The sequence below is a fragment of the Daphnia carinata genome, chromosome 1, assembly GCF_022539665.2.
Source record: "Daphnia carinata strain CSIRO-1 chromosome 1, CSIRO_AGI_Dcar_HiC_V3, whole genome shotgun sequence".
Lineage (NCBI taxonomy): Eukaryota > Metazoa > Arthropoda > Branchiopoda > Diplostraca > Daphniidae > Daphnia > Daphnia carinata.
In genome coordinates this window covers 2,686,474-2,711,960 of record NC_081331.1, presented here as the reverse complement: position 1 = coordinate 2,711,960, position 25,487 = coordinate 2,686,474, and the positions used below count along the sequence as shown (strand labels likewise).

Sequence of the window (25,487 nt, the reverse complement as noted above, 5' to 3'; positions counted from 1 at the left end):
TGGGGGGGGGGGGGGGGGGTATTTTGGTCGTCCAATAAGAAAAAGGCAACTCCGTGGCAATAATAGTAATTAAAAAAAAAAAAAAAAAGGTTTATATTGGTTAAATGGTTATTGTCGGATATTTTTGTTTTCGGGCAGTTTTATGCCGCTGGAATTAAACTCACCGGATGATTCCACTCAGTTTTTTTTTTTTTTTTTTTCGCCCCGTGCCCAAAGCCACACAGTGTCACGTTCATTCATAACTTCCTGTTTTGTTTTTTGTTTTTGAAGGGGGGGAGGGGGATCTCCTGCTTTGACTTAGTTTAGTTCTTTTCCCAACATCTCTGTTTCTTGTTATTTTCTATAAATTTTATAATTGAAGGTCTAATTATCTTTTTCTTCTTTCTGTTTCAATTCCTCTGCTATCTCTATTCTATTTTTCATAATACCTTTACGAAATAATTGTCAACAAACTAGAATGATGTATTGGGAGGGACTTTGCAATCGTATGGGTTCCCAAATATGTGCCATTTTTTTTTTTTTAAAGAAAGAAGGGATGAAAAAAAAAAAAGACGATTAACATTTGAGATCAAACGGGCGACTAGTGTGGAAAAAACAAAAGAATCCCCGTCTTTTTTTTTTTTGTATCAAAGTACGAAAGAGCAACATTTCGAGTGCCTTGACATTGTTTTCTCTTGATTCCTTTTTTCTTTCATATCAAATTTTTCGTTCATTTCAAAAGTTCCGGTGGTCTTGAATCATTGCTCGATTCCAACCTATCACACGCAAAACACACACAAACGTGCATAGCTTTTTTTTTTTTGCCCTATTTTCCCCTTTGTTTTAGTTTTCATAGCTTATTATATTCTAATTTTCTATTTCGGGCTTATTGCCGGAAAAAAACTAAGGAATTTATGTTAACATTTGCTTTTTTTTTTTCTCCTCTTTTAATCAGAATTTTATTTCATTTGCATTTTTATCGATACCGTTTTGGGTGGTTTCTGGCGCAATGGTTTAATTCCCTTTTTTTTTTCATTCATTTGATTTTTATATTTGCTGGGATGGGTAGACGAGTAAAAATTAAGGTCATCTCGCCTCTTTTAATTTCATTTCGCAATAACCAAATCTCTGCTAGAAATTCGCCATTCAATAATCATATTCTTCTTATTTTTTTTCTATTATTATTATAATTTTTCATTTCTTGCTCTTTTCCTTTAAAAGACACTCCCGACACCCTTGAAGACTAGTAATTAAATCAGACTTCATTTTGTTTTTATACATAAATGTGGGTTGGAAACAGTGTACATATCACAGTGATGTACCGCGACTGACTTATCCCCATTTTGGGAGGGGTCTTATGTGTGTGCGCGTCCCGTTTGAAGTGAAGAAACGTTCGCCATTCGCTCGAGAATGAGAAAAACTAAATAACCTTGTTAACCCAAAAATTCAATTGATTTTCCCTATACCTGGTTTTTATTTTTCTTCCCATTTGAAATCGTGTCTATTGACGTGACCTTTCTCCGTGTTGTGATTTTAGCCATAGTGATGTGCAGCCAAACCCACCGTATGTTTCCCTCTTCCCATTTGTTTTTTGTTTTTTTTTCATGTTTTATTTTCTCCCCGTTAAGAAAAAAAAAAAAACGAAGAACCACCGAACGCACCACCACAATCTTCCGATCCATCCATCTGATCCCGCCCTCCCCAATCGAATTGCTCACCCAGTTTTTATTTTGCATCAGCTAAACCGAGCTCTCTTATGTTATTTTTCTTGATCGGCAGCTCTTTGAGAAAGAAAGAAAGAACTTCTTTTCCCCGACTTTTCTTCTCTGAAAACATTCTCTCTTGCTAAATTATAATCACAACAATTTTGGGTTGTTTTTTTTTTTTTGTGTTCGTTTATTTTATTTTTTTTTTTTTTTGTTCATTTGTTCGTTGGTTTCCGTCCGCCTTTCCGAGGCGGAGATGAAAAATTAGAGGTGAAGAAGAAGTAATAATAATACGATGCATTTTCCTCTGTGTGAGTGTGTGTGTGTGTGTGTGAGTGTGTGTTGATGCGAACGTGGAAATAAAATTCACAAGGTTGTTATCCGTCGCGCCCCATTGCTGTATGTAATTGTGCAGACCTCAGTGGTCCTCCCTCTCTCCCCAAATTTTTTTCTGTTTGTAAACTTTGGACGAAAAAGAAAGACGAGAGGAAAATATGACCGCGGGATTTTTCGATTCGTGCAATTTTGTTGTCAGCCAGTATGTGTGTTGTTTTACCAACCAACATTTTTTATTCATTTATTCAAGCCGAAAGGTGCGAAAGCAGAAAGGAATGTTGCGACCGAAAATTGTGGAAGAACCAGGCGGCTTATAGTCATGTCTGTACTCGGCTGTTGCTGTGCCAACTGATTGACTCGTGACGGTTGAGAAATCAGCCGGAAAAGTCATACGCAAGCGGAAAATCCATTTTGATGCAATTTGGCCATCATATTTCAATTATCTATGCGAAATAGTGCAGCTATAATTTTCCTTGTTTTTATTCACTTGGTAATGCCATTGCACGCGTCCTGGATTTTTTCTTTTTTTTTACAAACGGCTTTAATTGGCAACTAGTAAGTGCGATTGTGAGAAGCATGTTTGGCAATAACGATGTGGAAATTTTGAAAGTGAAAATATTTTGAATTTTTGAACGCAATTTGTTGTTATTTCTACATTTTCTTGATGCAGAGTCGAGTTATATCTTCTGGCCTGGCGTTCCGGAAAACGGATTTGCCCTCCACCTGATAATCGACCAACTTCATCTCGTTGATCGTCTCAAAGCCGAGAGATTCGAAAAGATGGCAAGTAACTATTCAAATAATAGTAATGAATGAATTTCTTTTTCAAAATTCAAGTTTGCATTTTTATATCTACCAGGAGTGGACGGATTGCTTTTGATGAATGGTATTTCAAGCCGACGGGCCGTCGCAATGGTTTCTTCCGTTAATCGTCGCGCCAATCCTAGGCCAGTGTACGCTTCATGGACGCAAAGGAACACCAATTCCATTCCACGATCGACTTGAAATTGCTGGAACACATCGTAACCAGTTTCAAGGTGATCAAGAAACCTCCAGATAGAAGAATCTTCTTCCTCCATGCAACTGTAGTCATTGTCGAATAGGAGTTCTGATTTATTTAAGAAACAGTTCAAAGCACCGGCCACTATCTGATTGGATTGCGAATCAATAGCGACGAGGGAGACGCCTTGTTTCATCCATTGTATAAATGTTTCGATTGTTTTCGGATTAGTTTTGCCTGCCAAACCGGAAGCCAAAGCTAACGGTTCACGAGGAAAGAATTCACGATAAATGAATTGGATAAATTCTTGGTGACGGTTCTCAGACAAAGGCTCGATGGCTAAACAAGTTTCCATTGTTGAAACGTGACGACCTACTTCCTCCGTGGAGTTGAACTACCCCAAGAAGAACGGGCAACTGGACGCGACTGAGGACACTGACTTTCTAAACCCTCGCGTTTGACCGAACAGGAAAAGATGAATCAAATAAAGAAGCTTTCTCCGCCCACTGCGTTCCAATCACAGAAACTGCTGTTTCCATGCAACCATAGAACAACAATTCAAATGATAAGAAGCTGTATCCGTCGCCGGTATTTATCTGTACTTTACCAAATTATTTCTTTTTTAACATGCTTTTCGATACAAAGTGTTCATGTGGAGCGCTTTGAGCAAAAAAAAAGAAAACTTAAAATCAGAAGAAAAAAAAACAAAACAAATAAAATCCAATAAACAAATGGTGATTTTTCTCAACCAACTGTTTTGGTTTGTGAACTGGAGTTCACAAATAGCCCCCTAGAATTGTTTCTGAATAACAGCAGACGAAAATCCAGACGTTTAAGGTAATCCGTTTTACCCCCCCAAAAAAAAATATCGGCCTTTTCATCTGTTTCACTGCTATCGCCATCTACCGGCCGGTAAAACGGATTACCATATATTGCATCAAACTTACCCATTTTGGTAACCCAAGTGTGCATATGTTTTTCTTTGATAATTATTTTGTTTTGCTACTATGTTTGGTAAACTGCAATTATGCCCAATATTTTTGTCTTTGCATTTTAGGTCTACTCTTAGATGATCTATTCCTGATTCTGTGTTTTAAAGTGATCTCCCTTCACAGCTACATTTCTGTGTTCTTCTCCGTTGGTCTATGGTTCTGAATTGAGGCAGGTATATCTATTATGCTATGTCACTAATTACTATAGGGAAAATAATAACTGAAGTTGATTGAGATCTATCTGATTCTCCTGATATCCATCTCAACAGGTTTTTTTATGCTTTTCAACATCCATTTCATAGTGGTACATGTGGCTTTGATTAATATTACCGTAAAGACTGTTGAAAATGGGTGTGGTACAGAAACCCAGAAATGGCATGAGTTCAACATCAAACATGGATTAGGTACTTCTTGGTTTTTTGTCTATCGAAAAAGTATTTTTAATGCTATTATTTTGCATTCACAGAATTTTGGCCGGGGATCAAGTCAAGTCTGGAAGTGTTACAGGATGGAAGAGTCAGCTTGTAGTTGAAAAAAAACACTGAGAGTACATTACCGTTAAGGTATGAGGTAAAGTAATAGGGTAATGCAAATTGTCTAATGAGAAGTATCATCTTGTGTTAATGAATCTGGTACAACAACAATCCTTTATAGTTCTGTCCCAGCTAAAAGCCTCAAATAATCTGCTTGTCTGGCTAAAGAACAACTTGTCCTTTACATTCAGAGTGTTGGTCAAACTGGGTACTTAAAGGGCCCTAAAGATGTTTCACTTCACTGCCATTGCATCGATGCACATCATACATGGACTTTTTAGGTATGAAAAGAATTTTCTTCAAATCATTTTGAATTTATGATGGAGCATTCTCCTCTTTTTTGCCTACCATGTCTAATCTACAAAAAAAAAATTATCCAATAAGAAAGGATTTTCATATACTGGGAACACAACTATCAACAATGCAACATTCTACAGGTGCTAGTTTATCATTCAAGAGCCTTATACAATGATGTTCATCTGCAATTTGTATGTCATTTCCCAAGCTTCCACCAGAAGTTGAATGTGTGAGTCATGTAAGTTACATGAGCAACAATTGATATGCTTAATGGTGTTGTTTTTCTTTTCTCAATATAGGTTAATAGTAACATTGGATCTGAAAAGATTCTTGGTTGGGGCAAGACACTGAATAAATTGTAATGATTGGATGGATGACATGACATTTCTAAACTTCATTCGGATTCCCGAGACGGTATTTGATATTTAAAAAATTGAAGTGCATATCTGGGCTCCCTTCCTTTCCGTAGCCCCGTTTCCCCTTGACTCGTAATAAGCCCGTAGGGGGTCATGCCCCTACTGTACGGTATATATAAAAATAACATATACCGAGGTTTGGAGGGCTCTGGCCGGAAAGGGGACGTGGGGTGCCGCTTCGTCCGATGATGTGTTCACGGAGGGTGACGTGGCTGCCCACAAATCCGAACTAAAGGTTAATCGCTCCTGTAAAAATGTTCCAAATCTTCAGCTCTTCTTCCGGCTTCTCTTAGCCAATCACCGGGTAATCTCCCCGGTGGGTCAACAAGGCAGTGTCTCCCCCTGCCTGGGTTGACGGCAACTTTTGAAAGGGCTATTGTGCCTTTTTAAAGTTGCAAAAATAATTCTAATGTGCAGAGAATTGTCAATAAATTTTTTTTTATAAAATATTTTTTCCAAAATTTGTTTCTTTCATTGTCTGTTTTCGCTGTGTTCACACATTATATTTGTCAACTTTTTTTTTATTTAGCTTGCTCAATTCACCATTATTGTTTTTGACACCTTTGATGGGAAGCATTTTGCCAAGTTTGATGGTAAGTATTGTTTCCATTGGTTTATTGTTTATTTATAAGCATTCAGTTATTATCCAGAGATCGAACCCTGGATGTTCGGCGTACCGCGCCGATGCTCTACCAATGAGCCATGGATCATATAATGTCGAGTTGGCTTTTTTCTAGTCACTTGCGGACTTGCATTTACACTTAGAATAAAACTGAAATGCAAAACTGGAATATTCTTTTCTATATATTTTCTGCTTCATTTTTAAACATCTACTGAGGTTTGAACCCAGGGTAACAGATATTGCAGCTAAAGACTCTACCACAAAGCCATGGACCTTGTGAAAGCAATAGACAAATAAACATATAGTTGTGAAGGACTGCATAAACATCCTAGACGATAACATATGATATGCGATAATGAAAAATTTGTATATATCTCGTGGCTCAATGTTAGAGCATCGGCGTTACACGCTGAATGTCTGGGGATCGATTCCCATACGAGTAAAATTAAATACATATACAAAATTACTTCAGATAATATACAGGTATTACACGTCGTTCCTTGAATCTAAGTTGAAGAATTCAAAGAGTGTATCAAATAATAATTGAACACTTACAGATGAATGATAAACCAATGGAAGCAATGCTTACCATCAAAGTTGACAAATATAATGTGTGAACACAGCGAAAACAGACAATGAAAGAAACAAATTTTGGAAAAAATATTTTATAAAAAAAAATTTATTGACAATTCTCTGCACATTAGAATTATTTTTGCAACTTTAAAAAGGCACAATAGCCCTTTCAAAAGTTGCCGTCAACCCAGGCAGGGGGAGACACTGCCTTGTTGACCCACCGGGGAGATTACCCGGTGATTGGCTAAGAGAAGCCGGAAGAAGAGCTGAAGATTTGGAACATTTTTACAGGAGCGATTAACCTTTAGTTCGGATTTGTGGGCAGCCACGTCACCCTCCGTGAACACATCATCGGACGAAGCGGCACCCCACGTCCCCTTTCCGGCCAGAGCCCTCCAAACCTCGGTATATGTTATTTTTATATATACCGTACAGTAGGGGCATGACCCCCTACGGGCTTATTACGAGTCAAGGGGAAACGGGGCTACGGAAAGGAAGGGAGCCCAGATATGCACTTCAATTTATGAAAAATTTAATACCGTTTTTAAATGAGAATCTGAATGAAAGTATGGAAATTCCATGTAGTGTATCCAAACATAATAATTTATTCAGGACCTTGCCCCAAACAAGAAACCTTTTCAGATCAAAATTTATTGTTCATCTATAATAAGACAGTAAAACACCATTAGGCATAAAAACTTTAATTCATATATATAGTTCATACCTTACATGATTCGTGAGTTGATCGAGCATATTCTTCTGTCAGAAGCTTCAGAAGAGACATTTACGATTTTCGTTTACGCTCACCATGGATGCTGGTAAGACTAGACATTTTAAGTTAAGACACTTTGCCCAATTCCAACAGTTTTGATTCTTACTTGTAAGTTGTTATTGCACGAGAATGCAGCGACGAAATCCGCGGTCTTTTTGCTGTTGACAAAAAAGACAGTCTTGGCACCAACGAGATCTTGAAAAACTTCGATCAGCTTAGCTCTCTTATCTCTTTTCGAGCACTGAAAAAACAGCTGTTCAACACCCGGATTGGTGCCACCGACAATGCCTGTTTTGACGAATATGTAGTCTTCCATGTACGTCGCAGCCAGCTCTTGCACTTCATCTGGGAATGTAGCCGAAAACATACAAACACGACGGATTCCCTCCAGAGAAACAAATAGTATTACATCAGTCAAATCTCATACTTGGAAGCCATCGAGGACATACTTTCGGATGCATCGTTGGATGATTGACAATTTTTTCAACATTGGGACCGAAACCCATCAAGCATTCGATCAGATTCGTCCAAAATTTAAAACCTGACTCCCGAGAAGTCAAATACTTCACGGTCGAGAAAATCATTGAATCGCCCCGCGGTCGCGACAAAAATATTGCACCCAGCTTGAAGATTTGATCGCTGATGGCTCGTGAGAGTTCCTCCATATATAATCACGTACTTTAAAACCGAACTGTAGGAGAATTTACACGCCTCGCGATGAATTTGAATGGCCAACTCACGAGTAGGTGCGACAATTACAACTTCTGGCTTTTGCCCCATGGCATGAGGCGCACCAACAACACCTTGTTCTAACAATATGTTCATAGCCGGTACCAAGTACGCCGCCTGCATGAAAAAATGTAAAATTTTAGATGACTTAATCAACGAATATCACGAAGGGTTTGTTGAGTATCTTAGATGCAATTGGACCTTTTAGTAGTCGCAATCATCGGCGTGCCCACTCAAAATTACTTTTACTTCAACTTACCCAGTTCACACCGACCCATTCGAATCAAGTCAGTACGAGGGCATCAAGGTTTCAAAATTATACAGCGTTAATTAGTTGGATTACCGTTTTCCGGTGCCCGTGACCGCACAAGCAATTAAACCTCTTTTGGCAAGAATAACTACAACTGAAGCTTTCTGAACAGGTGTTGGTTTTATGTAGCCAGAATTCTTAATGTTTTGAAGTAGTAGTTGGTGCAGGCCGGCTTCTTCGAATGATGTTATGTATTGAAGTACATCTTTTCCTGTAGCCTAAAGCAAACACAATAGATATTTTTTTTAAAATACAGTTTCGAGAAATGGCTTACATGGAGGACGACTTTCCCGTCATAGACAAAGCGTTCCGGAATAAAGCGTTCCCACATAGACAATGCCCTTAAGCAGTTCCTTTTCATAGCATGTCACAGCTTCTGGAATGTATTGCTCATGTGGCTTTGCATCTTCCGTCAATTCACTGAAGAGATTCGGCCAGCCTTTCGAGGTGTGGTCAGCTTCATTACACTAGGAGTAAAACAATGAACACTGGAACATGAAATATTTTTGTAAAGATATAATTGATGTTTACATCGTAACAATTGTTGCCACCAACGCTTCCTCCTTGAGGAAAATCCCTTGCTATATTGCCCTCTTCTTCGTTAAAAATGAGCACTAAAAATGATGTTTTTTTTTTGTTTTTTGTTTATCTCATGGCAGGTACGACTTCCACCACCGCCGCGACCCTCTTGTGGACAATCCTTCGAGAAATGTCCCCCTTCCCCATACTATGAAAAGCACCAAGAAGTTAAGTTCGAACACATGTTTCGATATTTTCATCTTACTTTGTGACGTCAACGGACCACTACCGCCGCCCCCACCAGCTTGTGGACACTCTTGCAAAATGTCCTTCACACTGTTAAACAAAACCATAGTTTAAAGTAATCACACTAGGAATACAAGAAAACACTTACCTTGTGACCCTGGACAGAAAAAATGTAGAACAGAATGAAACAAATAAGATTATATAGAGAGGTCAAGAAGTAAAATCTAGCGAGTAAAGGTAGACAGCAGACTACACGCGTTAAGCCAATCTAAAAATATGCCTGAAAAAAAACTGTCCGATGAGCCACGGTTTAAGGCGCCTCTTGTGGACGCAAAAGTCATTACGAGAAATTTTATCCGCCATAAACTAAATGTTTTTAAACATTTAAAGTACTTATCCAAATGATAATTTAACTTAAGAAAATTAATATGTTTGAGTAATATAAAGACGTCATTGTGTATTATTTTCACATCGCAACAACCAATAATGACTTTATATTACTCAAACATATTATTTATACCTAAAACAAGCAATTATTCTCATTGCTATTAGAATTACATTCGTTATAATTGCTACAACACAAAATGGAAAGTTAATAGTTTATAGTAATAATAATGAAGTTAAGTAAGTAGAATATAACAAAATAATTATTGTATCGTTATATTTTAATGAAATAAAGTTATTAATTAAAAAAATTATATATTTATATGGCTAGAATTCGTAAAGTTGTATTTAGAAAATTAAGTAGGAATCTGGCCGATAGATGGCTATAGCTGTAAAAAAGAAAAAAAAGGTCAAAATTTTTTTTTTTTTTTTTTGGGTAAAACGGATTGCCATATATGCGCACTTGGGTTGGCGAATGGGTAAATCTGATGCAATATATGGCAATCCGTTTTACCCCCCCCCCCCAAAAAAAAAAATATTGGCCTTACTTTCTGTTTTACTGTTACCCACCGTTAGATGGCGGTAGCAGTGCAATAGAAAAAAAGGGCGCTTTTTTTTGGGGGTGGGTAAAATGGATTGCCATAGATAGCAGTGAAATAGAAAAAAAAGGCCGATATTTATTTAGTTTTTTTTGGGGGGTAAAACGGATTGCCATAGACGTTAAATGTAACGAAATTATTACCACGGATGAAATCTTCTCACATTTAAAATATATTTCGTACACTGACATTCATCCACAAATTTGTATCCTAAATAACGATAACTGGCTTACAATTTTTTTACCGTAAATCTTGCTTTGTCTAAAGATGTTGCGTGAGGAAATCCAGGCATATGGTTATCCAAAAAAAAATCTTGAAATTTCATCTCAGATTTTGTTTCAAAACCCATATTTTCACACAGGTGCACGGTTTCAGCACAGGAAGCAATACTGCTGATGAATGACATGTTCTTCTGACGAGCCAATTCAATTGATTTCTCAGTCAATCTCCTAGCAATTCCTTTTCGACAGTGAATCTCCCTTACACCAAGCATCCATAAATAGAAACCTTGACCACCACATTCTGTGGTAATATCGTGCCCCTCCTTGAGTTGTTTAACGAACTTTATAATAGCTTGTCTGCTTTTAGAAAGCTTAGAGCTGTCAAATTCAGTGTCATCCTTGGCTTTCACATTTATGGCTACGCCAACTATTGTTCCTGGGTCCTTGCTGTCTGCAGCAATGAGGGTTAAACCTTCCTGTAGGGCACCGATTATCTCATCAACAGTGTTGCTTGTCAAATCAAGACCTGCTTCTGCCATTTCAGCAGATAACCCAGAAGTAACACAGCATCTCTCACGTTGTAAATAATCTTGAAAAAGGAAATTTCCAATAGCTTCATAATGAGTTTCATTGGGTGCAGAAATTGTATATTCATCCATACCTCTGCTGACACAATACAAAAGGGGATGTTATTCATTTTAGTGTGCCAATCTCGTGATACTTAATTGCAAATAATTGAGCTTACCGAAACTGATAATGTATTAAATTCGCTTTCACGGGGTGGTTAGTGGTGATTGATAGTCAGTTAGGTATTTGTGTTGTCAATCAGAACAGCACGGCAATGTAACGAAGCAGCTTGCCTTAAATTTCGCAGATGGCACTGTCTTCGCTACACTGCGCCGAACTGCCTGTGGACAAGCCGACACGAAAAATCGTAACCCATTTTAAGAGTTAGTGCTGTTTACGCGTGATTCGGCCCGCTTTTAAGAGTTACTCATTGACCGGTTCCCTACCAGAAGATGCTATTAAAGTAGAGAACCAAAAATTAAAAACATTGTTTAATGCAACGCGCCGGTACTATCCGGCAGTGAGCCCGGCAATGAGTGACTCTTGAAATATCCATTCTAAGTAAAAACGAACTGGTCGTGAGTAGAATGTACTGAATGAAGAAATTATTAGTTTTTTCATTAAATCAGACAGTTTTAAAAATGAAACAAAATAAAAAGTGCTATTAGCGACTCAACTTTCTTTTTTTGATTTTTACGTTTAATACAAATAAACTCCATTTTTGTAACTCTCATTCAATTTCGAATCAAAATAACGTATTTTTAACGAAATCTAAATTTTGGTCAAAAACGAAAAAGTGAGAAGGCCTTCCCACTTTTGTCAAAATCCGGAAAAAAACCAAAAACTCTTAAAAGCCGATAAAAATTACACTATACAACCCAAATTAAGCGCTGATTCCGATAAAGTGGTTTGTTTTCTAGTCAAAGCAACTGTTTTTTTTTCAATAAACGGAAGCAAAATGCTGGCGCGCTAGCAACGCATTAGTTCTATTTTTTACAAAAACGGCTGGTTTAACAAGAAAACTAATATTTTTCCTGAAATAAACGTTTTATTTCAGGTTACTTTAAATCAAATTAAATGTTAAAATTACAAGACTGGATTTTTGTTACACTCAAAATTAAGCCCGACAAAGAAAATAAACCCGACTTTTTCACCCATGGTAGAAAATATCGTGGAAGGGATCTAGCGCCATAAAGCAGGGGCCACGAACACTCGGCCAGTCCTAAAAATTGGGCTTCTTTGCGGCGTCAACCCTTATTAAGTCAGTTAAAAGCAGAAAATATGACGTTGCATTGCGCCATCATGTCAGCTATACAACGACTCTTGTTCGGGAGCCGCTGGGCGACAATCGATTAAACGAATAAAAGATTTTTGAAACCACCGGAAACCTGTGTCGAATCCTTATTACAGAATAGCGTCATCTGTTGACTGAAATATCGTTAAAACAGGGTTCGGTAGCGTACTATTCGTACAGTACATGTATTCTGTCTTGAACAGAATCCCTATCGGGAAATTAGCAAAACAATTTGGTGTGTTATATTTTTTGCCTTAAACAATCCTAGCCTTGGTTATTTGAGTCAAGTTTTAGGAGTTTCATTAAAAGCTGGTAATATTTCTTTGAAAGAAGAACGGACAACTAAGGCTAATGTTAAACGAAATGACAAAATTATTGCCCCATTAAACAACGAACAAAAAAAAAACAAAAAAAAAAGAAAACCTTAGGTTATAAAATTGTTAGATATTACTTCATAGTTTACTTCATTCGGTAAAGAGGACAACTTGATGTCTATCTGTCAGATTACTGCCGAGCTGAACCGCACAATAAGTTTTCAAAAATTATTCCATGGTTGAAAAGTTTGTGAAAGTGGAACCTAATTCTTAAAACAAGCAAATCGTGTCCATACGTCCGGGCTTTTTCCTGAAGCCCACTAAAAAAAAAACATTTTGTTTAAACAGGTTTGCACGTATAAAGAGTAAAAATACCTACAGTTTTGACAACCCGTTTTCTGCTCGCTTTCAGGGCACAAAAGATCTTGCATGACACAAAATGTTGCACATCAAGGACCTATCTAGGACCGCATGTGTGCCTATGACTGTGGATGGTATATGTGTACAAGTGTTTCTTTCTGACTCACTGTGGATAATAGACGCTTGGAGCAAAACAAAAATCGTCTGCAGCTAGCCAATGGCCTGAAGGTATTGAGACAACAAATAGCCTTGCAGCGATGATGAAAGTTGAATTCCAGAAGTAATTGTCTCCTTTCAGTTTATTTTTTTCGTCTTGTAAGTCGTAGTGAATTTACTGTGTTCTGCAGTGGCTAATGTAGCAAGAGAGGTGAAAATAGTGGTAGTTCTTTAGTGTAGCAGAAATGTTGTCGCCAAGATCTGTCAATATTAAATCGGTTCGTTTCCTTGTATTCACCGCACTCGTAATATTCTGTGTCATGCTGGGACTGAAGCTCATGGGTAAGACAAAGATTACAATAAAAGAAAAACTAAAAAAAACTAATAGTTTGTTTGAATAAATTTCTTTGATAGTTAACCTACCAGATCCTGGTATTTATTCAGCATTAGATGATAGCAAGGTTGTATCGACACAGTTGAAGCAACTCCGAGCTCAGGTAATCATTTACATAGAGCTTAGGTAGTTTGGAATGTTCTGAATAATATTTTGCTCATTGTTCTATTTGATTTTTCAGGTTGGTAGACTAAAAATTCTACTGGCTAAAAATGGAATTGCTAACCCATATGAAAACCTTGAGAGCTTGCCAACCATTTTCGCAATTACTCCTACCCATACTAGACCACTTCAAAAAGCCGAGCTTACCAGGTATTTTTTATTAAAGAAACCAGTAAACTTTGAGTAGCTGAAACACCATGTGTCCAATTTACTTGTGTTCATACAGGATATCTCAAACATTTCTCCTTATTCCAAATTTTCACTGGATTGTTGTTGAGGATGGTGAAACCAGGACTCCATTAGTCACAAATTTGTTGGCTCAATCTGGGCTTTCTTATACACATTTAAATGCAGAAACTCCAAAAGAATGGAAATTACTCTTGGATGTAAATTGAAATCCAATTTCGTCATCAAAATGTGCAGCCCGCTGTCACAAAAATTATTGTTTGTAGGACCCACAGTGGAAGAAACCTCGTGGAGTCAAACAACGAAACGCGGCCCTCCAATGGCTTCGGAATCACGCAGATCCTCGGAAACCAGCCGTTGTTTTTTTCGCCGATGATGATAACACTTACAGTCTAGAACTTTTTGAAGAGGTCTTCATAAATATATATTCACTATCCCAGATTACGAGAACAATTCTTGATAGTTTCTTCTTTCCAGTTTTTAGTTTTTTATGTAAGTAACCATTTCGTCAAACATTTAGATGAGAACCACCAAGACAGTCTCCGTTTGGCCTGTTGGTCTTGTAGGAAATGTGCGCTTTGAAAGACCGATACTCGACGAGCATGATAAAGTGGCTAACTGGTCAACAGGCTGGAGACCTGAACGTCCATTTGCCATTGATATGGCGGGTTTCGCCATCAATTTAAAGTACGGCTTTACTTTGTACGCTTATCGGGTTTTGTTCCTCACCAGTTCCTTTTTTTTTTTTTTAGGTTATTGCTCGACAATCCTGATGCAGAGTTTTCTTTTGACGCACCGAGAGGTTACCAAGAATCCACTATCCTGGGGGCGGTTGTTACAAAAGAGAACCTTGAACCCAAAGCCAGCAAGTGCACCAAGGTAAACTACTCCCATCTAGCTACGGGTTTTGCATTCAAAATGTGTTTGACTTACTCTCGTGATTCCAGGTGTACGTTTGGCATACTCGTACCGAAAACCCGAAACTAAACGATGTGAAGGGAAAAGTTCCTGGCATGGTCGTCGACTGGACGGTCGAAGTTTGAGACTAAATTTGTTTGTACTTGTTGAACTTTGCCAATTTCGGATCCACTAGGATTTGCCTTTCTTATTTTAATAACCCAAAATGTATTATTTTTTTTTTCAACTTGCAAATTCTTACGAGACCTATTCCAGTAATAAAAAGAAGAATGACTACTTAACTGCCAGTTATATAATAAGGTGTATTTGTTATTCAGGAAATATTTGGGAGAATGAGAGTGAGAGAGAAAAAAGAAATACCATCGGTAATAAGAGGGACGACAAAATTGTGCACAGTGCTATAAGAAACATGTAAATTTAGTTGTTGAAAAAAAATCTTTAAAAAAATCGGGGTGGTCTGAAGGAAAACAAAAGTGCTTTTTCAATGTTGTGGAATGGAAGATTCCAAGGATGTTCTAGGGCGGGAAAGATAACAAGCCAAGTGCAGCAATTTTTCCTCCTACAGACATTTAAAACGGAAACCATATTTTTTAAAAAAGAAGTGCGATTCGAATCAAGATATCGTTTCTCTTTCGTTTTCTTTCATTTCTTTTTTTCCGTGACGGACCCAATTGGGCTATTTTGCAACTGTCGACGTATTCTAAGTCGAGTGCGATACTTTGGGTAATAGTAGTTTGGGTGGGAGTTAGGCAACTATAAAAGTGTGGGTGGGATATTTTAGATAGTGACTAGGGATGACTCAGAGACAGAGTGTGAGGTGTTATGAGAAAATGTTTTTCAAAAAATGTACGATAGAAGAAAAAAAAGGACACACGCACACATACGTACAAATACAAGGTGATTACTACTAAGAATTGGAAACTTAAACAATGTACGGAATAGAAACACGTTATATCGTCGAAAAAGGCAACATCATCATCAGATTGGGTTTGGTGAGGGCGATATAGAATTGGAGTACGTTCGTGTGAAATATGAATACAAAATTCGGGCAGTTTTCTTGGGGACAACAAAGATTTCTAGGAAGACACACAGTGGCAAAGAACATCTGTGTACCACATGCGCCCAAAGAATTCTATAAATCATTGCATAAATAATGGAATGCTTTTTTTTCTTTTATCAACTTCTCTAGTGCTACATGTTTCTTTTTTTTTCATCTTTTTTAGAGGCGTCTGGGCACCTGCAAAAATAACGGGAGCGAAACTATAGACACATAGAGAACTGTCACATTTGTTTCGTCCTCTCTCTTTCTCTCCCACCTTTTTCTTTATTATCAAATATTGAAGAGGATTTTGACACACGGCATGTTCTTTCTCTTCTACGAATTTGTTTCGTTTTTTGTTTTTTTTATTTTTGTTTCTTCATTTTCGAAGAAAGGATTAATAAGGAATGACGCTGATATGACTCCGTTAAGCAGAAGAATAAAAAGAAGGAACGGGGGGGGGGGGGGGGGAAAGCTAAAAGAAATTATATATATGGCTTGCAAAAGGCAGCCGGCCAAGGCACAGGATTGGGGATTCTTTTTAAAAAATTTTTTTTGCTTCTTTTAATGAAATCAAATCTATCCGTCGATCGGCCATTAATTAACGAGAAGATTTGGGATTCTTTTTTTTAGGGGGAAAGGTAGAGATTAGCCAAAGTTTTGGTGTGGGAATAGAGCCTCGGAAACAACACGTCTATACGCTTGTTAAAAGGCTTTTCTTTGTTTGGGTTGTCGGCAATCAAAGCGAAAAAAAAAAACGAACGAAAAGGGCCGTCTTACTTGTTGTTTGTTGTGTTCGCTATACTTTGTACAGAGGCCAGCTATAATATATGTAGTAGTTGGTGTAGGCTAGTAGTAGTACTCTAGGTAGTAGCACACTATAAGTCCGATGTCTGATATCTTATTCACGCAAAAGATAGGCAGACTTTCAATAAGTTTTACTCCAAGTGTTCGAGAAAGTTGGGCGTCCGGAAGTACTCTGGGACCTGCTCGTCGAGACGGGCGATAATCTTGTAAATGGCTTTCTTCCAGCTGGGTTCGGCGTCCTTGCCCGCTTGGATTGCCTTGAAGAACTCGCGCAACGTCTCCGACACGACGAAAACAAAAGGCGATGGAACCTATTGGATTAAAAATTAAAAAAAAAAGGAAAATTTGCGATTAAAGTCTTATGTTCAGCCAGGTAGAATTCAATATGCCAATTGAATTGATATCAACTAATTGACATTACTCCTAATAATAAGCTTTAAAAATTAATCTCACCTCGATGTGATTGTTGCGATTGTAATGGAGGTTGAGGGCGCGGAAGAGCTCCGAGTCGGGCGAGACGTGGATGTCATCGGCATTGACCACCCCCTCGCTCAATAATTGGCGGCTGTACTTCTCCATTTGGATGTAATAGAATTCCCTGTGGATATGCAAATGAGGAAAATTGCAATTATAATCGGCGTTGCAAATGGTCAAGTTCATAATAGGAAATGACGAATGCATCCTACTCCCCCAACTGTACACGATACCGTACGCAAAAAAAAAAACAGGCCTTCTACCACGGGTTGTATGCCATTGTCCCTCGGCTCTGTCACTTAGCAATGCAGAGGAATAGCAGAGAAGCACATGCAAAAGAGGAAGAAAAGAGAAACAAGCGTGCCAGCTGTGCTAATTGCTACCGACATCCACCTAACCCTCCTACACTTAGTCCTGTCCGCCTATGCGGAAAGGTAAACCTAATGCCGGCGGGCTGTCCATTGCATAATGCAAATGGCACTTTATTCCCTAGTCATGAGATGCGTACACCCAATCTGAAGCTGCACACGCTTGGTTTTCCTATCCATTTTGCACACGCATTCGTTCATGCAACGATGGTTTATGCAAAACAAGAAGAAGAAGGGACACACACACACACACACAAAAAAAAAAAAACGGATGTCGATGTAATGGCCAAGTTACAAGTGTGTGAAATCCCAGCAAAACTCGGCCCCCATTCGCTTTCAAATTTGCAAGCAGATCGGGAACCACTGCCGTTGTCTACAAGTGCATCTCGCGGATTTTATGAAATATTACCATTAAACCCCAGTCCTAACCCGATAACATTTCCAAATAAATTCATTAGGGACTGGCGGGAGTGCTGTGGGACCTTTCTTCACAAGTTTTATATGCGTACATTACGAACGCCTGTTTTTTTCTTAGTTTTGTTTTTATTTCATGAAAAAGAAAATGAGAGCGCGGTTCTATAGTTTTTTTTTTTTTTTTTTTTTTGCTGTATCCGCAATCTCTTCGGCACGGGATTGTCTAATTAGATTACCCTTTCCCATTAATCACTCCTCGGGTAAGTCCCTTAAAGGTGGGCATTTCGAATGCAAAAGTGAAGGCTCTAAAAGTTGGGCCTGCGCACACCTAATCGGCAGGTAAAAAAAAAAACTACATTACAAACATTAAAATGAAAAAAAAAAACAAAAAAAACAAAACAAATAATAACGAGCCAACTTAATGAATAAAGACATTCTTCGAACCAAGTACAGCACCTACGCGAGTGGAGTCATCAATCAAAACGTTTCTATTTCAATTCTATTTTCTTCTTTCACGAACGGGAACGCAATGATTCACGTTGCTCCGCCCTTTACATTATGACAGTATATGTTTATGTTTCGGTTTTCTTCGAATTTTTTCTCAAGTTTAAACGTAAGAAATGACGAACCGCCCCTCTTCGAAGCCCGAAAGTTTGTGTTTTGAAGCATTCAGACTTGGCATTGATGGGGAAAACAATAAAACTAAATCTAGATATGTACACGCAGCCACGGTTGATTCACGCCGTAACCTTTCGGCTTTTTGCGTCTTATACGAAGCGAACGGCAAAACGCGCTGTTTTGTTTGTTTTTTAAATTCTTAATTCTAGACGCTTAAATGCCCATGGCTTTGGCAAGTAGTTGAATATAGTAAGAGAAGGTATTTGGCTGGTTGGGTTGCTTTAAAGCTCAATTACGAAGTTGGGATTCGCGACTTGGCAGTTTGTGCACAGGGAGAAATCGAATATAGAGCAAGAAGAGGAAGCGTTTGTCCATTAGCTCAAGGGAGAATAAGAGAACGAAGGGGACCGGGGAGCTTTCAACGCTCATACAGAGCAGCAAGAGATAGAGAAAAAAGAGGAAAAGGAGCCACGCGAGACAGACACGCTGCTTGACAGTGCATAATGTTCTAATGAACGTGCTGATTCCCCCCGAGATGTTGGCCAAGCAACGCGAAGAGCCAAGAGGGATGGATATATAGCTGTACTTGCTCTCTGGTTGTTTTTCCGGCAGATACATGTACAGTATATATCCGTGCGGATTGCATCAATCTCCGCTTGTTGGCCAATGGATTACCTACTATCCCTTGTGCTGCTGATTAACATGGACACCATCGTTGAGGGACGGATAGGAGCTCGTGTCCCACAGTCAAGACAACGAGCTTTAAGCTAAACAAGAAAACTCTTTTTTTCTCTCGCATTTCATTAACTGTCAAAATGAAATCGGTCGCAACGTTCCGAAGTCTCTAACTCGCCTTTTCTCCCCCCCTCCCTCTTGCTTCTTTTGCTATTATCATTTTCCTTCTAGTGCACGCACACCCCCCCTCCACCTCTTTTCCCGTCTTCTTTGCACTGTGCACATCAAATGCAAACAGAAGCAGCTGGGCTCCGGTTACTCAATGCGATTCTTATCGCGACGCCCGCATGGACGCAACATCCGCCCAAGATATTCAATTTTTTTTTTTTTTTTTTTTACCGAAACATCGTGCGAAAAAAAAGGGAAAAATTGTAGAAAATCTCAAGCGACAGTTCCCTAAAGAGAATCGAAGGCTTTCGACAGGAAATTTCATCGTGAACGGAAATCAACAAAAAAAGGGCGAACAATAAAAAGAAGAAGAAGAAGAAGAAGAAGAGATAAAAATAGAGGGGTGTCTAAAACGATTATCATCGTCAAAATGAAAGGGACACTGAAAAAAAGACTAACCGGAAGTTGGAGAACCACTTGACGAGCTGGGCCGTATTGTTCTTGTTAAAGTTGACGTCGGGGAAGAAAGTCTTGAGGACGGACGAGCTGGGGTAGCGGCACCAGAAGAACATCAACTTGGCCTTACGAAGATGCATCGGCGTCAGCGTCGACGATTGGTGGACGCTGCCGTAAGGGCTGGCTCCGTCCGACGACTCGGAATGACGGTCCGTGTTGTCGTGGTGGCTGCTGTGGTGGTGGCTGCGCTGGTGGTGGTGGTGGTGGTGGCTGGCCAAAAGAGCCGGATGCAGGAGCGATGCCGATGTCGAGGCAGACGTCAGGTCCAATTCGGGGCTCTTGCAGCTCCGCTGAGACGATGATCCAGCGGCAGCTTGGGCGGCCTGAGCCTGTTGGGCTCCGGCGGCGGCGGCGGCAGCCGCAGCGGCGAAATAGGCCGAATAATTGGAAAAGAGACTTGGATGATGGAGCAAAGGCGGTGGGCCACCGGCAGCGGCCGACGTCTGTTGAGCTGCTGGAACAGGGTAGCGCTGCTGTTGTTGGCTAGGTGGCGTCGGGCTGCGCGATGGCGGGGGAGAATGAGCGCTCGAACTGTGATTAATCAAAGAAATTTCTAACGGCGACAGACGGGTCTCAACGTTCTGATGGTTTCCAGGCGTGGGGCTCGAGTTCCTCTCCGACGAGGCCGTTTTGTTGTTGTTATTGGTCGAAGTGGCGGTGGTAAAGCGACGCTTTTTGGGCGACACGACCAGACTGAGGGCTTCATTCTGTTCGGCCGCATCGGCGTCGATGGCGTCTTGTTCTTCCTGTTGTTGTTGCTGTTGTTGCTGCTGAGCGAACTGGCCGATGTTGGCCAAACCGGCGGCGGCGGCTGCGGCGGCGGCTGCCGGATGAATTCCAGCGCCGATCGAGTTGACAATGTGGTTAAGAGCCGCATTGGGAGACTGCTGCTGAGGGAAGAGATGGTGCGGAAGCGGACCGTAGGGCGTCCGCAGGAACGGCGACGTCAGGCCGAGAGCGGCCAAGTCTCCGTTGCGCAGTCCGCGGTCGATGACGCGGCCTCGCTGCAATTTGCTCAATTCCGATTCATCGGCGGATGTCGAATTGGCCGATGATTTTTGGTTGTTTACAATGACGTGGCGACGCTGCTGCTGCTGTGCTGCGGCGAAGCGAGACAGGGTGCTGTCCACCAGCTGGGCCAAAGATGAAGCCAATTCCGATTTCAACATCTCGGCTAAACCTTCCAGTTCGCTGTTGGATGACACTGGCTCTTTCGCGTTCAACGGCTGGGCTGGTTGCTGGACGTTGCTAACGGGCAATTGTTGTGGCTGTTGGGCGTGTTGGCTCTTGCTAGGCGCTTGTTGGCGCTGTTGTTCCATCAACATGCGACGAGTAGCGTCCAGGTAGGCCGCATGAGCCTGGCTAACGTGACTCAAATCGCTACTGGGCAAATTGGAACGCATACCGAATGTCATTGGCTGATGATGTTGAAGCGCGTTGCGAGTGCGACCGGCATCGTCCCGCACGGGCCGTCTGATTTGCGGCTGCTGCTGCTGGACAGGCTCGTTGTTCATTTTCTCCGACCTTTGCTGTTGCTGTTGGAGGGCGGCGAAACGCTGCTGGTGTAGGGAAGCGATGCGCTCCTGAAGAGATCGAATAGGATCGTGTGGTTGCGGTTGTTGCATCTGCATCACATCGCGCTGTTGCTGCTGCTGAGCCGAACTGGAGCGAGAAGAGGCCTGTGCGCGGGCCATGCTCAATTCGTGCTGTTCCTCCGACAGGGAATCGTTGCGCTCGTCCGTCTCGTCGTCCTCCTCTTCGCCCTCGGATGTAAACTTGTGTCCGTGCTGCTGGGGCTGGTACAGTTTGCGCTTCTTACAGCCGTTTATAGCGGCCGGTGTGGACGTGCGCATCGCCGAAACAATCGACTCGACGCGGGCCCGCTTGCTCTTTTCTTCTTCCTCTTCGTCTTCAGAGTGGTTGATGGATTCTTTTTTTAGTTCATCAATCTCCTCGTCTTCGTCGTCGAGTTCCACTCGATCGGCTGCCGAAGCTTCGACGTCGGATGCGATGGAATCGTGTCGAGGTCGGCGAATGCCACGGGCCGGAGACGTGGCCGGAGTTAAGGGCGTAGCCGATCCTTGATGTTCGCCAGTCTGATGGTGTTGTTGCTGCTGTTGTTGTTGCTGTTGGAGAACTTGGCGGAGGAACCAGGCCGAGTCCTCGTTGCTGCTGTCGGGGCTGTCGGGACTGCGCCGGATGACAGAGGTGGCGACGGCCGCCTGTGCGCTGCTGCCACCGGACGTGGAGGAGGAAGAGGAGTGGCTGAGGGCCAGCTTGCCCGTCACTTGAATGCCGTCGTGTCCGACCACATGTGACAGTTCAGAGCTGCTGCGCTGCTGATCTAACAGGTCGCCCACCATGGCCGACGATGGATTGTTGTTGGCCGCTTTGGCCAGGAATGAGAGCGAATAGCCTCCTTGCGAGGAGGGATGCTCCAACAGCGCCATCAAAAATGGAATTGATCTCTTTTTTTTGTGTCTTAAATGCAACTCACGGTTTTACGGATCCTTCGGTCCGCTTGTCAAAACAGATGTGTTGTCCGTCCAGTTGAATTTCCAGTTGGTGTCTTGTTGCTGACCACGCAAATCGAATTCACTTCACCAGATTTTCAAATCAAAATCGGTGCGCGCGCAACTTGAATTCTTCCCTTCCAAGGAATGAACGTTTTTCAAAGTCTTCAAAAATTTCAAACGAATTCGATTAAATGTCAAATGCGGAATGGTCGAAAATTCGTCAGAGTCCGATGGAACACAAAAATAAATATTTTTTTTTTTTTTTTTTCGTTTAAAGTCGAAATATTTTCAGAGTGTCAGAGAGTCGGATCGTCTCGACGACAGTCCTCTCGAGACGAAGCCTTGGCAGTGACTGAAGTCGTTTGCCTTGAGTCGCTCAACTAAAAAGGGCTGACCAGCACATAGAGGAAAAGGCAGGAGGAGTAAAGGAGGTGGTTGGGTAGTCGTCGGGTGAGGCGGTGAGGGAAGAAAGGGAGGATTGAGATGGCCAGTATAATAAAGAGAGGGACGGACCAAGAGGGGAGGAGGGGTTCTAGAATAAAGAGAAAAGAGAGGGGAGAGAGAGAGACAAGCGGGCAGCTGGCGTCGCCAGGTGAAGGCAAAAGGCTACAGAAGGGAGAGGAGTGCGCCAACGGGATGGCAAGGAAGGCGGCGACCGACTGAAGGTTTCGCGTCTGTAGGAGAGTGGCTTATCTTATTGAGGATAGCGAGAGAAAGAGAGAGAGAGAGAGAGAGAAGGGGGGGGGGGAGAGGGCGAGCACAATGCCAAGCCAAGCGTCTCCAAGCCCAGCCTACTATACTATGCTTTGACGACTAACCAACCACCCAGCATTGCCACCCTCTTAACATGCAAGCATCGATGTTGTGTTTTCTTTTTTTTTTTTTTTGTTTTTTTTATTCCTATCTCTGTCTGACTTGGACGGAGTTAGCAAAACCACCTTCTAGCGCTAGACCACCCAACCCACCCACCACCGCCCAAACAGGAGTGAGGTACATCAAAGAGTTTTTTAAAAATTATTTTGCTAAATAAAGCAGGCCGGGGCGGCTCCGCCCGGTGACAGGACGCCGTAAGATATGTACAAGGTCCTCTCGGCGCTACTGCCATTGGGTCTCAAGGCTCGTAAGGAGGTGGACCAAGTCACGCTCAGATGCTTTCTCTCTCCGAACGACTAGGTGCGTCAACCCGTCCAGCCACGTTATAATAAGGAAGGCGGGCGTTGCAGTGTTATGTATACAGTCTATAAAGGGAAATGACATGCATCCAACATGTGGCCGTCGCTGTTGTGCAATGCGTTTTTGTTTTTTTTTCCCTTTCTTCTTCGATTGAAACTGATAATGAAATGATTATGAGAAAAGCCTCCTTTGTTTTTCGAATCATTCATTGTTGTTTCGACATTGTTACCGGCAACTACACCCAAACTACTTGGACGATAGAATACCCCATCAACGTCTAACTAGCCGTGCGTCCGATAGTCTCGACTTTGTTCTAGACTCTCCTCATCGAAAATGAATGAACTTTCCCTTGCCCACCTCCGAAAAGTACTAGGAAGGGAACACGGAAAAGACCAATGGAAAAACATTTCTTTGCAAGACAGAAAGTGGACAGAGAAAACAATAGGGCAAAGTATATACCTCTGGCATGGTGACATTAAAGAGAGAAATGTCGTTCCTTGTTTTCCCCTTCGCAAGATTTTCGGCCACTTCATCACCATTTCAAGAGCAAACATTCAAGAGCCGCGTCCCAGATTTCTCCTCTCTTTTCGTCTGGCCAGCGTCCCGCTCTCGTCGATGTCTTCATTGCCCATTAATGAACACGCCGGCCGACATTGACAGGGGAGGTCTTCCAACCTGAAGAAACAAAAGGAAAAATATTGTTAGATTTAGGGGAAAGAAAATCAGAGTCGGAAAGAAAATGAACGGGAAAAAAAAAAATTAATCATGATCACGTTAAATGATTGATTAAGGTCTAGCCAAGCACGGAGCAATGTTGTTTTTTTGTTTTTGTTTTTTTTTGGGGGGGGAAGGAGGGTGGATAACTGTCGTCAGTCTGACTATCGGTATCATTGTCTACAATAGGTCGAACAGGGAAAACTCACGGTCGGGGTATTGCTCATTTTGCGCTCTGCTGATGGGAAATTGAATGACTAATGAAGTCAGATGGTGACCGAAACAATGGCAAGTGGACGTCGCGACGGACTTGTGTCTACCCCATGGCGAGCTTACCACACCGTTCCGGGTGATATAAGCTAGTTCCAATACACCGATCCATAAATCGACGGACAAAAAAGGGCGGAGCCGACGCGACCACGCCAAAAATAAGAGAAGAATCCCCGGGAAAATCAGAAGGCAATGAGCAGAGGGGGGAGATGTCGTACGAGGATCGAGAAAAGAAGAAGAAGAAATAAGAAAAATGGAAAGGAAAAAAAAAAAAATGTATGTTATATTCAATAGAAATGGCGAGAATCGAAGAGGACACACACTGCGCGGGGGGAGGGGGGGGGTTCGAACACGGGGGTAAGGATACGGATGGATTGAGGGGGAGAAGAAGAAAAAAAGAAAGAAAAGAGCGTACGAAGGTTTTGAATGTCATGACGAGAGGGTAGGGAATATTTTCCATCTCGGAACGACGTCGAACGACGTGTGCCAGAACGACGTCCAAACCACCCTCGCTATTCTCTTTTTCATGCTACTACCCTCTAGCCTTAGTTTTAGATGTAGTCTCTTCTTTGACTGTACATTTTGTATGGTACATACACCATACCTTTTTTTTTTTTTTTTTTTTCTATACTCTCTCTCTCTGTGTTGTCCTTCTTATTCCTTTTCTCTCATCATTCTTTGCGCCCTACTACACCCTCACTGCCCCTCCTACTCTCATTTTTTTTTTCTTTCGGTTTGACGACAACGTCGACACACGGTCAGATAGAGACACGTGCCGCGACGCCAATGAGTTCTCCGAGTTTGTTTTTTTTTTCCAAGCTTCCCCCCTTTTTTTTTTTTGTTAGACGTCCAAATGTTGAAGCTGTCAAACGAAAGGACAACAACGGTAACAAAATATTTAAATTTAACACAAAGAAAAAAAAAAATCCCATATTTAATGTTGTTGATGGTTGGGTCACCATCGCTGTGAAATAGGTTGACGACTTGGCTCCGCCTCTCTTTCAGAAGTGTGTATGTGTGTGTGTGTGTGTGTGTGTATATCTCTAATCAAGTGACGCGCCCTGGCCGTACTGCTTAGATGCTGACGGTGACTCATCGACGACTGTATCAAGAGAGAGAGAGAGAGAGAGAGAGAGGGTTGCGCAAATGG

The 25,487-nt window shown here is 41.3% G+C and overlaps 4 protein-coding genes and 2 long non-coding RNA genes across 6 annotated transcripts; 2 read left to right on the top strand and 4 right to left on the bottom strand.

Moving 5' to 3' along the window:
* Positions 1–2,011: 2,011 nt before the first annotated feature.
* LOC130692572 (uncharacterized) lies at positions 2,012–3,376 on the bottom strand. Its single transcript, XM_057515709.2, has 2 exons — positions 2,878–3,376; positions 2,012–2,812 (listed from the first exon to the last, which is right to left on the bottom strand). Exons 1-2 carry the CDS (start codon positions 3,374–3,376, stop codon positions 2,673–2,675), a joined length of 639 nt encoding a protein of 212 aa, XP_057371692.1. The 3' UTR covers positions 2,012–2,672.
* An 813-nt stretch (positions 3,377–4,189) lies between these two features.
* LOC130692573 (uncharacterized) lies at positions 4,190–5,258 on the top strand. The gene is made up of 4 exons (XR_009001466.1): positions 4,190–4,417; positions 4,480–4,827; positions 4,931–5,072; positions 5,143–5,258. It is a non-coding gene; the product is annotated as an uncharacterized LOC130692573 (long non-coding RNA).
* Positions 5,259–8,728: 3,470 nt separating this feature from the next.
* On the bottom strand, positions 8,729–9,290 carry LOC132088353 (uncharacterized). Its single transcript, XR_009421850.1, has 3 exons — positions 9,179–9,290; positions 9,050–9,120; positions 8,729–8,992 (listed from the first exon to the last, which is right to left on the bottom strand). It is a non-coding gene; the product is annotated as an uncharacterized LOC132088353 (long non-coding RNA).
* Positions 9,291–10,169: 879 nt separating this feature from the next.
* LOC130692488 (uncharacterized) lies at positions 10,170–11,115 on the bottom strand. The gene is made up of 2 exons (XM_057515603.2): positions 10,980–11,115; positions 10,170–10,897 (listed from the first exon to the last, which is right to left on the bottom strand). The coding sequence occupies exon 2, from the start codon at positions 10,891–10,893 to the stop codon at positions 10,243–10,245; it is 651 nt and encodes a 216-aa protein (XP_057371586.1). The 5' UTR covers positions 10,894–10,897; positions 10,980–11,115; the 3' UTR covers positions 10,170–10,242.
* A 1,901-nt stretch (positions 11,116–13,016) lies between these two features.
* Positions 13,017–14,866, top strand: LOC130692314 (galactosylgalactosylxylosylprotein 3-beta-glucuronosyltransferase I-like). The gene is made up of 8 exons (XM_057515396.2): positions 13,017–13,267; positions 13,340–13,422; positions 13,501–13,631; positions 13,708–13,867; positions 13,934–14,077; positions 14,188–14,354; positions 14,420–14,546; positions 14,615–14,866. Exons 1-8 carry the CDS (start codon positions 13,171–13,173, stop codon positions 14,708–14,710), a joined length of 1,005 nt encoding a protein of 334 aa, XP_057371379.1. The 5' UTR covers positions 13,017–13,170; the 3' UTR covers positions 14,711–14,866.
* A 3-nt stretch (positions 14,867–14,869) lies between these two features.
* Positions 14,870–23,035, bottom strand: LOC130692308 (homeobox protein prospero-like). The gene is made up of 3 exons (XM_057515389.2): positions 19,608–23,035; positions 16,885–17,029; positions 14,870–16,742 (listed from the first exon to the last, which is right to left on the bottom strand). Exons 1-3 carry the CDS (start codon positions 22,112–22,114, stop codon positions 16,563–16,565), a joined length of 2,832 nt encoding a protein of 943 aa, XP_057371372.1. The 5' UTR covers positions 22,115–23,035; the 3' UTR covers positions 14,870–16,562.
* Positions 23,036–25,487: the final 2,452 nt, after the last annotated feature.

What these genes read in the sequence shown, in the direction of transcription:
- LOC130692572 (XM_057515709.2), bottom strand. Translation starts at nt 3,376, where the DNA reads ATGGAAACTTGTTTAGCCATCGAGCCTTTGTCTGAGAACCGTCACCAA. An exon ending in AAGCAATCCGTCCACTCCTG is followed by an intron (nt 2,813 to 2,877) that starts GTAGATATAAAA and finishes TTATTTGAATAG; the next exon opens with TTACTTGCCATCTTTTCGAA.
- LOC130692488 (XM_057515603.2), bottom strand. Translation starts at nt 10,893, where the DNA reads ATGGATGAATATACAATTTCTGCACCCAATGAAACTCATTATGAAGCT.
- LOC130692314 (XM_057515396.2), top strand. Translation starts at nt 13,171, where the DNA reads ATGTTGTCGCCAAGATCTGTCAATATTAAATCGGTTCGTTTCCTTGTA. An exon ending in GTCTAGAACTTTTTGAAGAG is followed by an intron (nt 14,078 to 14,187) that starts GTCTTCATAAAT and finishes TCAAACATTTAG; the next exon opens with ATGAGAACCACCAAGACAGT. An exon ending in AAGCCAGCAAGTGCACCAAG is followed by an intron (nt 14,547 to 14,614) that starts GTAAACTACTCC and finishes TCGTGATTCCAG; the next exon opens with GTGTACGTTTGGCATACTCG.
- LOC130692308 (XM_057515389.2), bottom strand. Translation starts at nt 22,114, where the DNA reads ATGGCGCTGTTGGAGCATCCCTCCTCGCAAGGAGGCTATTCGCTCTCA. An exon ending in AAGTGGTTCTCCAACTTCCG is followed by an intron (nt 17,030 to 19,607) that starts GTTAGTCTTTTT and finishes GCATATCCACAG; the next exon opens with GGAATTCTATTACATCCAAA. An exon ending in ATCGCAACAATCACATCGAG is followed by an intron (nt 16,743 to 16,884) that starts GTGAGATTAATT and finishes TTAATCCAATAG; the next exon opens with GTTCCATCGCCTTTTGTTTT.